Source organism: Oncorhynchus tshawytscha, unplaced genomic scaffold (assembly GCF_018296145.1).
Source record: "Oncorhynchus tshawytscha isolate Ot180627B unplaced genomic scaffold, Otsh_v2.0 Un_contig_3062_pilon_pilon, whole genome shotgun sequence".
NCBI classification, from domain to species: Eukaryota; Metazoa; Chordata; class Actinopteri; order Salmoniformes; family Salmonidae; genus Oncorhynchus; species Oncorhynchus tshawytscha.
The window spans coordinates 365,001-380,261 of record NW_024609754.1 but is presented as its reverse complement, the minus strand read 5'-3'; the positions used below and the strand labels follow the sequence as shown (position 1 = coordinate 380,261).

General features: G+C 42.9%; 2 protein-coding genes across 2 annotated transcripts in view; one reads left to right on the top strand and one right to left on the bottom strand.

Annotated features, from left to right (window-relative positions):
• Positions 1-162: 162 nt before the first annotated feature.
• Positions 163-11,297, top strand: LOC112238341 (very long-chain acyl-CoA synthetase-like). Its single transcript, XM_042317603.1, has 10 exons — positions 163-757; positions 2,124-2,345; positions 2,622-2,780; positions 4,918-5,042; positions 5,306-5,500; positions 6,385-6,475; positions 6,567-6,765; positions 9,621-9,718; positions 10,608-10,738; positions 10,933-11,297. The coding sequence occupies exons 1-10, from the start codon at positions 280-282 to the stop codon at positions 11,104-11,106; spliced, it is 1,872 nt and encodes a 623-aa protein (XP_042173537.1). The 5' UTR covers positions 163-279; the 3' UTR covers positions 11,107-11,297.
• hdc (histidine decarboxylase) overlaps positions 11,194-15,261 on the bottom strand; it is a 19,637-nt gene continuing 15,569 nt past the window's right edge. The window contains exon 12 of the mRNA XM_042317604.1: positions 11,194-12,816. Within this exon, the coding sequence (XP_042173538.1) occupies positions 12,796-12,816 (21 nt within the window). The 3' untranslated portion in view covers positions 11,194-12,795. The remainder of the gene's footprint in view (positions 12,817-15,261) is intronic.

Genomic DNA, 15,261 nt, shown 5'->3' with positions numbered 1-15,261 from the left:
GCCAGTCTGCCCATGGAGGTCAACGCCCTAGAGGTGTCTGTCTGTAACATGTCACTGCCATGGTCATAATTAGAAGAATAGAATATCCTACTACTTCCTTACTTTATATTCTTCGCAACGCCATTGGCTGTTGGGGATTTCACGCCTACATGCGTCCAAAGGTCGTGGAGAGTTGTGGACTGGAGGTGTTGCAATAACCTGTTACTTTCTTAAACAGCACGGTCAAGAAGGAGACACCTTTTATTGACAATCACAAAGAAGTAGACCTTAACTTTCAATATGTACGTGTTATTATATACCATTTTGGCAGGATTGGCTATACTGCCACTCTTCCTTTATCTCAGAAATCCTTATTTTACGCAGGACCTGCGCTACACAGTAACTTGCATCTTACTCGGGTTACGAATTAACAGAATCAAGAGGAGCAAACCGTTCTACAGCATGCTGGACTGTTTTCTCGATAAGGTCAAAAAACACCCCAACAAACAGTTTATTGTATTCGAGAAGAGTTCGTATACATACCGGGACGTTGACAAGCAGAGCAACAAGTTGGCCCGGGCGCTCTCACAGCACGCCAGCGTGAAGGAAGGGGACACTGTCGCCCTCTTCATGGGTAACGAGCCCATGTATGTGTTTATCTGGCTGGCCCTGGCTAAACTTGGATGTAGAGCCGCTCTGCTCAACTACAACATCAGGTCCAAGTCCTTATTGCACTGTTTCACCTGCTGCGGAACCAACGTGCTCCTGGCTGCTTCAGGTAAGTCCAGCCCACTTACCTTGGTGTTGCCGTTTACAATATCATTGTAAATACAGCTATTTTGAATAATAATTAATATATATATAATAACTAGTGTAGAGACATATGGTGTCTAGATCGGCAGGTAGTCTAGTGGTTAGAGCGTTGGGCCAGTAACCGATATGTAGGCTAGTGGTTAGAGCGTTGGGCCAGTAACCGATATGTAGGCTAGTGGTTAGAGCGTTGGGCCAGTAACCGATATGTAGGCTAGTGGTTAGAGCGTTGGGCCAGTAACCGATATGTAGGCTAGTGGTTAGAGCGTTGGGCCAGTAACCGATATGTAGGCTAGTGGTTAGAGCGTTGGGCCAGTAACCAGCAGGTAACCTAGTGGTTAGAGCGTTGGGCCAGTAACCGATATGTAGGCTACTGGTTAGAGCGTTGGGCCAGTAACCGATATGTAGGCTAGTGGTTAGAGCGTTGGGCCAGTAACCGATATGTAGGCTACTGGTTAGAGCGTTGGGCCAGTAACCGATATGTAGGCTAGTGGTTAGAGCGTTGGGCCAGTAACTGATATGTAGACTAGTGGTTAGAGCGTTGGGCCAGTAATCGATATGTAGGCTAGTGGTTAGAGCATTGGGCCAGTAACCGAAAGGTATCCTAGTGGTTAGAGCGTTGGGCCAGTAACCGATATGTAGGCTAGTGGTTAGAGCGTTGGGCCAGTAACCGATATCTAGGCTAGTGGTTAGAGCGTTGGGCCAGTAACCGATATGTAGGCTAGTGGTTAGAGCGTTGGGCCAGTAACCGATATGTAGGCTAGTGGTTAGAGCGTTGGGCCAGTAATCGATATGTAGGCTAGTGGTTAGAGCGTTGGGCCAGTAATCGATATGTAGGCTAGTGGTTAGAGCATTGGGCCAGTAACCGAAAGGTAGGCTAGTGGTTAGAGCGTTGGGCCAGTAACCGATATGTAGGCTAGTGGTTAGAGCGTTGGGCCAGTAATCGATATCTAGGCTAGTGGTTAGAGCGTTGGGCCAGTAACCGATATGTAGGCTAGTGGTTAGAGCGTTGGGCCAGTAACCGAAAGGTTGCTGGCTCGAATTCCCGAACGTACAAGGTAAAAATATGTCGTTCTGCTCCTGAGCAAGGCTGTTAACCCACTGTTCCCTGGACGCTGAAAACATGGATGTTGATTATATCAGCCCCCACACCTCTGATTCAGAGGGGTTGGGTTAAATGTGGAAGTTCAATGCATTCAGTTGTACAACTGACTAGGTATCCTCCTTTCCCTCTATGCAGCTAGTGGGAGGCAGTGCTAGTAGTGCACAGGCCAGAATTAATAGGATTCTGTCTCATGCTTGCTCTGTCTGTGTCCCTCCCTCTCCTCCCCCAGAGTTGCGTGGAGTGGTAGAGGAGGTTCTCCCCACCCTGAGGGAGCAGAGTGTACGTGTGTTTGTGCTGGGTGAGGAGGAGGAGAAGTTTGTGACGGAGGGAGTGAATACTCTGAGCAGCAGCAGGATACAGCAGGCCTCAGATCAACCTCTGGACCCACAGCTCAGGTCAAAGGTCACCTTAAAGAGCCCTGCCCTCTACATCTTTACGTCAGGAACTACAGGTAAGCTGGACTGGACTGGCCTGGTTATGCATCCAGCATAGTTGCAGGAAGTCTGCTAGAAAGAACAATGTGAACAATAAAATGTCCAGACCAGTACAGTATGTCTCTGGTTGGCCCTGTAGTGTGAATTAAATAGAATACTACTAATGTTTATGGCAGACAGGTAAATATTTTTAGATTACACAACTCTGATTGGTCAAAGATATAAGGTACCATTTGAGATTTTCATCAGCCTTGATTCTCTGTTTCCCGCCCTTCCTGTTGTCTCGTCCTCAGGTCTGCCGAAGGCTGCGGTGATCACACATGAGAGGCTGTACATGGCCTCCTCTATGCAGGCCATCTCAGGTGTGGCCTCTGATGATGTCTTCTACATCTACCTGCCTCTTTACCACGTTTCAGGCTTTGTGATTGGTCTGAATGGAGCCATAGAGAGAGGTACACTTCTGTACTGTACGGCACAGTTGGTGAGAGTGTTGTTCAGGCAGTGGCCAGGTCGTGGGTTCAATTCCTGCATTGATAAAATGCACCTCATGGTAGTGCAGTATATGGGAGGAAGATATGAAGAGGTGTGAAGAACTGAACTGGTTCAGAACGTCTTTAGATCTGGTTCAGAACTGGTTCAGAACTTTTTAAGAACTGGTTCAGAACGTCTTTAGATCTGGTTCAGAACTGGTTCAGAACTGGTTCAGAACTTCTTTAGATCTGGTTCAGAACTGGTTCAGAACATCTTTAGATCTGGTTCAGAACTGGTTCAGAACTTCTTTAGATCTGGTTCAGAACTGGTTCAGAACTGGTTCAGAACTTCTTTAGATCTGGTTCAGAACTGGTTCAGAACTGGTTCAGAACGTCTTTAGATCTGGTTCAGAACTGGTTCAGAACTTCTCTAGATCTGGTTCAGAACTGGTTCAGAACTGGTTCAGAACGTCTTTAGATCTGGTTCAGAACTTCTCTAGATCTGGTTCAGAACTGGTTCAGAACTTATTTAGATCTGGTTCAGAACTTCTTTAGATCTGGTTCAGAACTGGTTTAGAACTTCTTAAAAACTGGTTCATAACTTCTTTAGATCTGGTTCAGAACTGGTTCAGAACTTCTCTAGATCTGTTTCAGAACTGGTTCAGAACTTCTCTAGATCTGGTTCAGAACTGGTTCATAACTTCTTTAGATCTGGTTCAGAACTGGTTCAGAACTTCTCTAGATCTGGTTCAGAACTGTTTCAGAACTGGTTCCATGCCATCTCTAGCAATTACAATGACTACATTCAAATGGAATTCAAATGGAGAGAGAAAAACATAATAATTGAAATTCTCTGTAAAAATCACTCCTGACTTGGCACTGATGATGAAGATAAAAAATGCAAATGTCTCTGAATACACGTTCCATGTTATTTGAGGGCCGTCATGTGTAATAACGTTGTTATGATGTTGACCAGGGTTTACTAAGGGTTGTTTAATGGAGTGTCTCTTTACTCTGGGCATTGGAGTAGAGGTGACATGGCTCTGAGGTGACTTCTAGTACTTCCATTTCCAAAGTTCCTGAGTGCATTCAAAATGGCATCCTATTCCCTTTATAATTCACTACTTTTGTTTTTTGACCAGGGTCTATATGGCTCTGGTCAAAAGTAGTGCACTATATAGGGAATAGGGTTACATTTGAGACGCACCCACAGAGTTCCAAGTTGTTTATGTCAATAATGACCTTAGACTCTCAAATCAACCAGGAAAAACTCCTAGGCCTTAGTGGTGCTGTAGCCTTTAACTAGGGCCCAGAGTTCTTCCTTCCTGGTCCGGTCACATGGTCAGGAACAACTCCTGGCCCTAACCAGAACCATTCAGAGGGGACTGCTTTAGTCAGTTAGTCAGTCAGTGAGTTAGTTAGTTAGGTAATCATTTAGTCATTCAGTGAGTTAGTTAGTAAGGTAATAATTTAGTCAGTCAGTCAGTTAGTTAGTTAGGTAATCATTTAGTCAGTCAGTCAGTTAGTTAGTTAGGTAATCATTTAGTCAGTCAGTCAGTTAGTTAGTTAGGTAATCATTTAGTCAGTCAGTCAGTTAGTTAGTTAGGTAATCATTTAGTCAGTCAGTCAGTTAGTTAGTTAGGTAATCATTTTGTCAGTCAGTGAGTTAGTTAGTTAGGTGATTATTTCGTCAGTCAGTTAGTTAGTTTGTTAGCTAATAATTTAGTAATGTAGTGATTTAGCTTGTTAGGTAATCATTTAGCCAGTCAGTGAGTTAGTTAGTTAGGTAATCATTTAGTCAGTATGTTTGTTAGTTAGTTAGGAAATAATTTAGTGAGTTAGTTTGTTAGGTAATCATTTAGTCAGTTAGTGAGTTAGTTAGTTAGGTAATCATTTAGTCAGTTGGTGAGTTGGTTTGTTAGGTAATCATTTAGTCAGTTAGTTAGTTAGTTAGGTAATCATTTAGTCAGTCAGTCAGTTAGTTTGTTAGGTAATCATTTAGTCAGTCAGTTAGTTAGTTTGTTAGGTAATCATTTTGTCAGTCAGTTAGTGAGTTAGTTTGTTTGTCCATGAGGTTGTGAGCTCTGTTGAATGTTGGTGCTTTATCTTCTCCTCTCAGGCAACACCGTTGTCCTGAGGCGTAAATTCTCTGCCGATAACTTCTGGGATGACTGCAGGAAACACAAGGTGACAGTGATCCAGTACATAGGAGAGATCATGAGGTACCTCTGTAACTCTCCCAAGGTACTGGAACACACGCCTCCTGTTACTTTCATCATTCAGACCATTAAAGACCAAAAAGAAATGGGCTGATAGTATTAAATCATTAATCAATGTAAACCAAATGCCTGTACATCCTCTTCTCTTCTCCCCTCTTCTCTCCTCACCTCTCCCCACCTCTTCTCTCCTCACCTCTTCTCTCCCTACCTCTTCTCTCCTCCCTTCTCCCCTCCCTTTGTCTCTTCACCTCTCCTCTTCTCTACTCTGCTGTCCTCTTCTCTCCTCAGAAAGATAATGACAGGCATCACAAGGTACGTCTGGCCCTGGGTAACGGGCTTAGAGCAGACACCTGGTCAGAGTTCCTGCAGCGTTTTGGTGACATCCGTGTCTGTGAATGTTACGGAGCCACAGAGGGAAACGTCGGCTTCATCAACTACATCGGGAAAGTCGGAGCGATTGGCAAAGAGCACTTCCTTCATAAAGTGAGACTTACTGTCTGGGACAATAATGGCTGTTGTGTTCCAAATACCAGCCTATTCACTTTCTAGTGCACTACTTTCAACCAGGGTCCCTAGGGCTCTGGTCAAATGTAGTGCACTATATAGGGAATAGGGTGCCGTTGGGATAGACAGACACTGAGCTTCTGAGAAAGACTACCTTGTTTCTATTCTTGACAGTCTATGTGAGATGTATTACATCAGTGTGACGAAGTGTGTCAGGACACTGTTTTGTATGGAAACTCAAATAGAAGTAGAACATCTTTGTTTTCTGGTGGCACTATACTATCTTCATTGTTATTAGATACTCGTATTATAAAGCTATTGTAATGCAACAAAATAGGAAAAAACGCCAAGGCTGAATACTTTTGAAAGATTCCTTTTTGTTACATAGATACAGTATATTACACTGTTTATGTACATACATTATTATTATTGGACCCTGCTGGTCATCTATGAACATTTGAACGTCTTGGCCATGTTCTGTTATAATCTCCACCCGGCACAGCCAGAAGAGGACTGGGCCACCCATTATAGCCTGGTTCCTCTCTAGGTTTCTTCCGAGGTTCTGGCCTTTCTAGGGAGTTTTTCCTAGCCACTGTGCTTCTACACTTGCATTGCTTGCTGTTTGGGGTTTTAGGCTGGGTTTCTGTACAGCACTTTGTGACGTCGGCTGATGTAAGAAGGGCTTAATAAATACATTTGATTGATTGATACGGTGTATCATTGTTTTCTCTTGTTATGTGTGTTGTCTGTCTGTCTGTCTGTCTGTCTGTCTGTCTGTCTGTCTGTCTGTCTGTCTGTCTGTCTGTCTGTCTGTCTGTCTGTCTGTCTGTCTGTCTGTCTGTCTGTTCTATGTGTGTTCGCAGGCAAGCTTCTCCTACGCTCTGATTCAGTATGACACAGAGAGAGAGGAACCTGTCAAAGACTCTAGAGGTTTCTGTATCAAAGTCCCTAAAGGTGAGAACACACACACACATTCTCTCTCACACACACACCCACAAACACACACACAAACACACACCTCATTACTTGTTGTTTTGGTCCTCAGGAGAAACTGGATTGCTGGTTGCCAAGATTACGGCGCAGGCTCCGTTTAGTGGCTATGCTCATAACCAGCAGCAGACAGACAGGAAGAAGCTGAGAGATGTGTTTGTTAAGGGAGATCTGTACTTCAACAGTGGAGACCTGCTGAGGATCGACCACGAGGGCTTTGTTTACTTCATGGACCGCATCGGAGACACCTTCAGGTCAGAAACGCTTTAGCTGTTTTACTTTAGTAGTTATCAACTAAAGGTTTAATAATGAGCTGGGTTTAATACTATAGATGTAATGTTACTGTCCTGTCCTGTGAATAACTTGCAGGTTGAGTTATGAGCTGGGTTTAATACTATAGATGTAATGTTACTGTCCTGTGAATCACCTGCAGGTTGAGTTATGAGCTGGGTTTAATACTATAGATGTAATGTTATTGTCCTGTGAATAACTTGCAGGTTGAGTTATGAGCTGGGTTTAATACTATAGATGTAATGTTACTGTCCTGTGAATAACTTGCAGGTTGAGTTATGAGCTGGGTTTAATACTATAGATGTAATGTTATTGTCCTGTCCTGTGAATAACTTGCAGGTTGAGTTATGAGCTGGGTTTAATACTATAGATGTAATGTTACTGTCCTGTGAATAACTTGCAGGTTGAGTTATGAGCTGGGTTTAATACTATAGATGTAATGTTACTGTCCTGTGAATCACCTGCAGGTTGAGTTATGAGCTGGGTTTAATACTATAGATGTAATGTTACTGTCCTGTCTGCAGGTTGAGTGAATCACCTGCAGGTTGAGTTATGAGCTGGGTTTAATACTATAGATGTAATGTTACTGTCCTGTCCTGTGAATCACCTGCAGGTTGAGTTATGAGCTGGGTTTAATACTATAGATGTAATGTTACTGTCCTGTGAATCACCTGCAGGTTGAGTTATGAGCTGGGTTTAATACTATAGATGTAATGTTACTGTCCTGTCCTGTGAATCACCTGCAGGTTGAGTTATGAGCTGGGTTTAATACTATAGATGTAATGTTATTGTCCTGTGAATCACCTGCAGGTTGAGTTATGAGCTGGGTTTAATACTATAGATGTAATGTTACTGTCCTGTGAATCACCTGCAGGTTGAGATATGAGCTGGGTTTAATACTATAGATGTAATGTTACTGTCCTGTGAATCACCTGCAGGTTGAGTTATGAGCTGGGTTTAATACTATAGATGTAATGTTACTGTCCTGTCCTGCAGGTTGAGATATGAGCTGGGTTTAATACTATAGATGTAATGTTACTGTCCTGAGATGAACCTGCAGGTTGAGTTATGAGCTGGGTTTAATACTATAGATGTAATGTTACTGTCCTGTGAATCACCTGCAGGTTGAGTTATGAGCTGGGTTTAATACTATAGATGTAATGTTACTGTCCTGTGAACCACCTGCAGGTTGAGATATGAGCTGGGTTTAATACTATAGATGTAATGTTACTGTCCTGTGAACCACCTGCAGGTTGAGATATGAGCTGGGTTTAATACTATAGATGTAATGTTACTGTCCTGTGAATCACCTGCAGGTTGAGTTATGAGCTGGGTTTAATACTATAGATGTAATGTTACTGTCCTGTGAATCACCTGCAGGTTGAGATATGAGCTGGGTTTAATACTATAGATGTAATGTTACTGTCCTGTGAATCACCTGCAGGTTGAGTTATGAGCTGGGTTTAATACTATAGATGTAATGTTACTGTCCTGTGAATCACCTGCAGGTTGAGATATGAGCTGGGTTTAATACTATAGATGTAATGTTACTGTCCTGTGAATCACCTGCAGGTTGAGTTATGAGCTGGGTTTAATACTATAGATGTAATGTTACTGTCCTGTGAATCATCTGCAGGTTGAGTTATGAGCTGGGTTTAATACTATAGATGTAATGTTACTGTCCTGTGAATCACCTGCAGGTTGAGTTATGAGCTGGGTTTAATACTATAGATGTAATGTTACTGTCCTGTGAATCACCTGCAGGTTGAGTTATGAGCTGGGTTTAATACTATAGATGTAATGTTACTGTCCTGTGAATCACCTGCAGGTTGAGTTATGAGCTGGGTTTAATACTATAGATGTAATGTTACTGTCCTGTGAATCACCTGCAGGTTGAGTTATGAGCTGGGTTTAATACTATAGATGTAATGTTACTGTCCTGTGAACCACCTGCAGGTTGAGATATGAGCTGGGTTTAATACTATAGATGTAATGTTACTGTCCTGTGAACCACCTGCAGGTTGAGATATGAGCTGGGTTTAATACTATAGATGTAATGTTACTGTCCTGTGAACCACCTGCAGGTTGAGATATGAGCTGGGTTTAATACTATAGATGTAATGTTACTGTCCTGTGAACCACCTGCAGGTTGAGATATGAGCTGGGTTTAATACTATAGATGTAATGTTACTGTCCTGTGAATCACCTGCAGGTTGAGATATGAGCTGGGTTTAATACTATAGATGTAATGTTACTGTCCTGTGAACCACCTGCAGGTTGAGATATGAGCTGGGTTTAATACTATAGATGTAATGTTACTGTCCTGTGAACCACCTGCAGGTTGAGATATGAGCTGGGTTTAATACTATAGATGTAATGTTACTGTCCTTGCAACCATCTGCAGGTTGAGATATGAGCTGGGTTTAATACTATAGTTGAGATATGAGCTGGGTTTAATACTATAGATGTAATGTTACTGTCCTGTGAACCACCTGCAGGTTGAGATATGAGCTGGGTTTAATACTATAGATGTAATGTTACTGTCCTGTGAATCACCTGCAGGTTGAGTTATGAGCTGGGTTTAATACTATAGATGTAATGTTACTGTCCTGTGAATCACCTGCAGGTTGAGTTATGAGCTGGGTTTAATACTATAGATGTAATGTTACTGTCCTGTGAATCACCTGCAGGTTGAGTTATGAGCTGGGTTTCTCTAGGTTTCTTCCTTCTTGGGTGTGTTTGCAGTCTGCTTCTGCTTGCTCTTTGGGTTCTATGCCAGGCTACTGTCTGAATGAATTTGATATGAGTCAACATCCAGGTGGAAAGGAGAGAACGTGGCCACCACGGAGGTGACTGAGCACCTGATCATGGTGGAATGTATCGAAGAAGCCAACGTCTACGGTGTCAAGGTTCCAGGTGATTTGACTTTTGATTTTAGTCATTTAGCAGACGCTCTTATCCAGAGGTCGCTTGGTTCATTTAACAGACGCTCTTATCCAGAGGTAGCTTGGTTCATTTAACAGACGCTCTTAGCCAGAGGTAGCTAGGTTCATTTAACAGACGCTCTTATCCAGAGGTAGCTAGGTTCATTTACCAGACGCTCTTATCCAGAGGTAGCTAGGTTCATTTACCAGACGCTCTTATCCAGAGGTAGCTAGGTTCATTTACCAGACGCTCTTATCCAGAGGTAGCTAGGTTCATTTAACAGACTCTCTTATCCAGAGGTAGCTAGGTTCATTTAACAGACTCTCTTATCCAGAGGTAGCTAGGTTCATTTAACAGACTCTCTTATCCAGAGGTAGCTAGGTTCATTTAACAGACGCTCTTATCCAGAGGTAGCTAGGTTCATTTACCAGACACTCTTATCCAGAGGTAGCTAGGTTCATTTAACAGACTCTCTTATCCAGAGGTAGCTAGGTTCATTTAACAGACTCTCTTATCCAGAGGTAGCTAGGTTCATTTAACAGACTCTCTTATCCAGAGGTAGCTAGGTTCATTTAACAGACACTCTTACCTCATGAAACATTTTTATTTTTTATAGAATAGGTTTATTCATAGAATGTTTTATATACACTACGCACAGTTGACATAGTATATATAGCTACATATAACAATACACACGTACACACCTACAACCCTCACAGTCACATCATTGTGTAGTTGTTATCCCAGTGTGTTCTCCTCATGTTGGCTGTGAATGACCAGGACATTAAAGGGGGAGAATTCAAAATCAATAGTAATTTCTGAACATGTATCGAAGTCAGCTGTCTCTCTTGGTGATCCTGCTTTGTGACGTACCCCACAGGACACGATGGGAGGGTTGGAATGGCAGCGATCAAACTGAAAGATGACATGGAGTTTGACAGTAAAGCCACGCTGGAGCACGTCAACACCTCCCTGCCCAGCTACGCTCGACCACGATTCATACGTATACAGGTGACCCCGTGGAAATAATGTCCTCATTACAATCATCGTCATGACACCTTTTATTAGCACTCAAAGCCACCGTCTGGGACATGTTGAAGAGATTCCCTGATCCCAGCTTGTACCTTTTTTAAAGATTTTCTCAAAACGCTTAGGATTCATTAAACATTCATTTTAATGTAATTGATTTTATTTTAAAATCCCAGAATTCCCTGGCTGTGACTGGAACATTCAAGCAGATGAAGGTGAAGCTAGCCGAAGAGGGATTCAACCCATCTGTGATGCAGGATCGATTATACTACCTGGAGGACAGTAAGGGATACATCCCCATGACACAGGAGATGTACCACTCTATTTCTGATGGAAAGATACACTTATGATTGATTTTTTATTTACATATTTTCTAACTGTTAATCTCTTATTTTAAAATTAACTGTCAAATTATTCATCTGATGTACATTTTATGACTATAGAGAAAAAATGTGAAAATTGAAAACTGTATGGAACATTTGTAAATAAATAAATAAAGATTGATTTTGTAATAAATACAAAAAAACATATAGTATATCTATCTGAGATGTGTGGCTGTGTCACTTAAAAAAAAAGATATCTGATAAAAAATCTAAAATAAATGAAAGACCTCAGAGCTCTGCCATCTCTACATCCTGAAACCACAAAGGTGTTTGTGGGAAACATTTGGTAGGGAGACTACAGGGTCGTATGCATCAGGCACCAAATGGAAGAAAATGGATTGGACCAAGGTGGTCTTGTACAATAAGAAACATTCATTTTCATTTTCCATTGCAAAACATTTTGCTACGTTGTGCCTAATGAATACGACCCAGGAGCTAACCTTGGCTACAGTAGAGCAGGAAAGTTAGCGGTATCTACTGGAGTCACAGAGGAACAAGACCAACAGCGGAGTCTCCTACACCCAGAGGAGGACCAGGGTTTTGGGGAGATCTGAGCTTTGGGGCGATCTGAAGTCCCCTGACAGGGCAGCACACCTGGTAGCGCCCACACTGCACCCACAGGTGGCAGAAACTGGGAAAGCTGTAGAACTTGGTGAGCTTCCTCAGGACCCGTTTCCCCAGCTGGTTGGAATTGGTTGGAGAAGGCCACTCTGGGATCTGAAAGAGGCCTGAGGGGCTTGGGCTGGAAGAGAGACGTCTGACCTGGGTGTCATTTAGGGGGTGGATGAGGTCTGGGTCTTTATGTCCAGGCTGCGAGTCCGTGACAGAGCTAGAGAGAGGCTTAGAAAGGGGGTCAGTGTTATGACCAAACAGGGGCCCAATGGGGCCAGGTAAGGGCTCACTGCTGCAGCTCAGAGAGCGTACTGTCCTCCTCGGCCTGTTCTCAGACCCAGACTTTTCTTTATCCATCCAGAATGGTGGTTGTGGTCTAAATCCAGTCTTATCACTGTCCAAGCGGAGCTGTGGTTGGACCCTCTGAACTCTGAAGGCAGCAGTACAGGGGATCTCCTCAGGGCCGTCTCTGGCTCCTGTCTCTGGGTCCTGGCTGGTCTGCGCCAGGCTGGTCCCAAGCTCTCTGGGTCCTGTCTTGGGGCTGGTCTGTGTCGGGTCGGCCTCTAGCTCTTTAGATCCTGTCTTGGGACTGGTCTGTGTCGGGCCGACCTCTGGCTCTTTGGATCCTGTCTTGGGGCTGGTCTGTGTCTGGCTGGTCTCCAACTCTTTGGGTGTTTTCAGTGGTTCGTCCTTTGTGTCACTGATGGCCTTTTCAATCTCCTTTGGTTTCCTAGTCATGAGAGAGGCAGCCAAGCCCTCTGCTGCTGTTGTTGTGTGATTCCCCAAATCACTGTTTGTCTCTGACAGCTTCTCAACAGTTTTTCTGACTGAAGACTGGTGCTCCTCCATTTTACTGACCGCCTGTTTTTCGGCCTCCTCGGCCAGAAGGTCGGCGGCCATTTTGCGAATGATGTCCCAGTCCCTGATAATGTCCTCTGAGGTGGTCAGCTGTGACGTCACGGTGAAGCGGATGATGCGTTTCCCATCGATGTCGGCGGGGACAAGGTACATGGTGCGGGACCGCGTCAATCTCCGTAGCAACTCCTAAGTCAGAGCATTCCCTTCCTGAGAGAGAGAGAGGGGTAGACAGAGAGAGGGGGAGAGAGAGAGGGGTAGACCGAGAGAGAGAAGGGGGAGAGAGGGGGGAGATTTGACAGTTGAGAGAAACCTGTGTTTGGCCATTTTCTCATTCACGTAAGTTTGAGGAGAGGCAGTGCGACGAGATTTCAATTGACATAATATGTACGTAAGCTCTGTATTTATATCCTAAAATAGGCCCATTTATTTGTGTTCTGAGAAAATGAGAACGTGGTCAAATATACATTTTTATTCAAACGAGTTGGGTTCAATACTTAGGCCGGGATTCAATCCAAATCAGGTTGGAGTTGGGTTCAATACTTAGGCCGGGATTCAATCCAAATCAGGTTGGAGTTGGGTTCAATACTTAGGCCGGGATTCAATCCAAATCAGGATGGAGTTGGGTTCAATACTTAGGCCGGGATTCAATCCAAATCAGGTTGGAGTTGGGTTCAATACTTAGGCCGGGATTCAATCCAAATCAGGATGGAGTTGGGTTCAATACTTAGGCCGGGATTCAATCCAAATCAGGTTGGAGTTGGGTTCAATACTTAGGCCGGGATTCAATCCAAATCAGGTTGGAGTTGGGTTCAATAGTTAGGCTCGGATCTAATCCAGTCAGGTTGGAGTTGGGTTCAATACTTAGGCCGGGATTCAATCCAAATCAGGTTGGAGTTGGGTTCCATACTTAGGCTCGGATCTAATCCAGTCAGCTTGGAGTTGGGTTCAATAGTCAGGCCGGAATTCAATCTATTCACGTTAGCAGAGACCTCATTAAAATGTTGCGTATGTAGACTCAACCAGAAATAACCTTTAAGTGGAGCATTGTCCAAAGACTGTGATTGGATTGAATCCCAGCCTTAAAGGAGGGTTGGGCACACCCAGGTTATCCATGTGAAGGAATGATCTCTATCAGTGCTCTGCCCTTTACAGGGTGGCAGGTAGCCTAGTGGTTAGAGCATTGGAATAGTAACCAAATCCCCGAGCTGACAAGGTACAAATCTGTTGTTCTGCCCCTGAACAGGGCAGTTAACCCACTGTTCCTAGGCCGTCATTGAAAATAAGAATTTGTTCTTAACTGACTTGCCTAGTTAAATAAAGGTAAAATTTAAAAAAATAAACCTTGAGCATCATAATAACACACATACCTGTTACCTCATAGGCTTAAACCTGCAATGACTGACCTTTGAACTCCTTGCTGTAATAGCAGTTGCCAATTGCCATGAACAAGCCTTGTCAATCATTATCCAGCTCAGAGCAACAGACTGACTTCTGACCTATTCACAGCTGACCATGACATCTAAGAACTAGCTATGTGGACATTGCAGAGACCTATCTCTATCTCTATACTGTGTTCTGTCTCTATCTCTATCCTCTGTCTCTATCTCTATACTGTGTCTCTATCTCTATACTGTGTTCTGTCTCTATCTCTATCTCTGTCTCTATCTCTATACTGTGTTCTGTCTCTATCTCTATACTGTGTTCTATCTCTATCTCTATACTGTGTTCTATCTCTATCTCTATACTGTGTTCTATCTCTATCTCTATACTGTGTTCTGTCTCTATCTCTATACTGTGTTCTATCTCTATCTCTATACTGTGTTCTATCTCTATACTGTGTTCTATCTCTATACTGTGTTCTGTCTCTATCTCTATACTGTGTTCTATCTCTATCTCTATACTGTGTTCTATCTCTATCTCTATACTGTGTTCTATCTCTATCTCTATACTGTGTTCTATCTCTATACTGTGTTCTGTCTCTATCTCTATACTGTGTTCTGTCTCTATCTCTATCCCTGTCTCTATCTCTATCTCTATACTGTGTGCTGTCTCTATCCCTGTCTCTATCTATCTCTATACTGTGTTCTATCTGTGTTCTATCTCTATCTCTATACTGTGTTCTATCTCTATCTCTATACTGTGTTCTATCTCTATCTCTATACTGTGTTCTATCTCTATCTCTATACTGTGTTCTATCTCTATCTCTATACTGTGTTCTATCTCTCTATACTGTGTTCTATCTCTATACTGTGTTCTATCTCTATCTCTATACTGTGTTCTATCTCTATCTCTATACTGTGTTCTATCTCTATCTCTATACTGTGTTCTATCTCTATCTGTGTTCTATCTCTATACCGTGTGTCTATCTCTATCTCTATACTGTGTTCTATCTCTATCTCTATACTGTGTTCTATCTCTATCTCTATACTGTGTTCTATCTCTATACTGTGTTCTATCTCTATACTGTGTTCTATCTCTATACTGTGTTCTATCTCTATACTGTGTTCTATCTCTATCTCTACTGTGTTCTATCTCTATACTGTGTTCTATCTCTATACTGTGTTCTATCTCTATACTGTGTTCTATCTCTATACTGTGTTCTATCTCTATCTCTATACTGTGTTCTATCTCTATCTCTATACTGTGTTCTAT

Bases quoted from the DNA above. Each gene is read 5' to 3' on its own strand.
- LOC112238341 (XM_042317603.1), top strand. From the start codon at position 280: ATGTACGTGTTATTATATACCATTTTGGCAGGATTGGCTATACTGCCA. The intron at 2,346-2,621 runs GTAAGCTGGACT...TCTCGTCCTCAG, and splicing joins CTTTACGTCAGGAACTACAG to GTCTGCCGAAGGCTGCGGTG. The intron at 5,043-5,305 runs GTACTGGAACAC...TTCTCTCCTCAG, and splicing joins ACCTCTGTAACTCTCCCAAG to AAAGATAATGACAGGCATCA.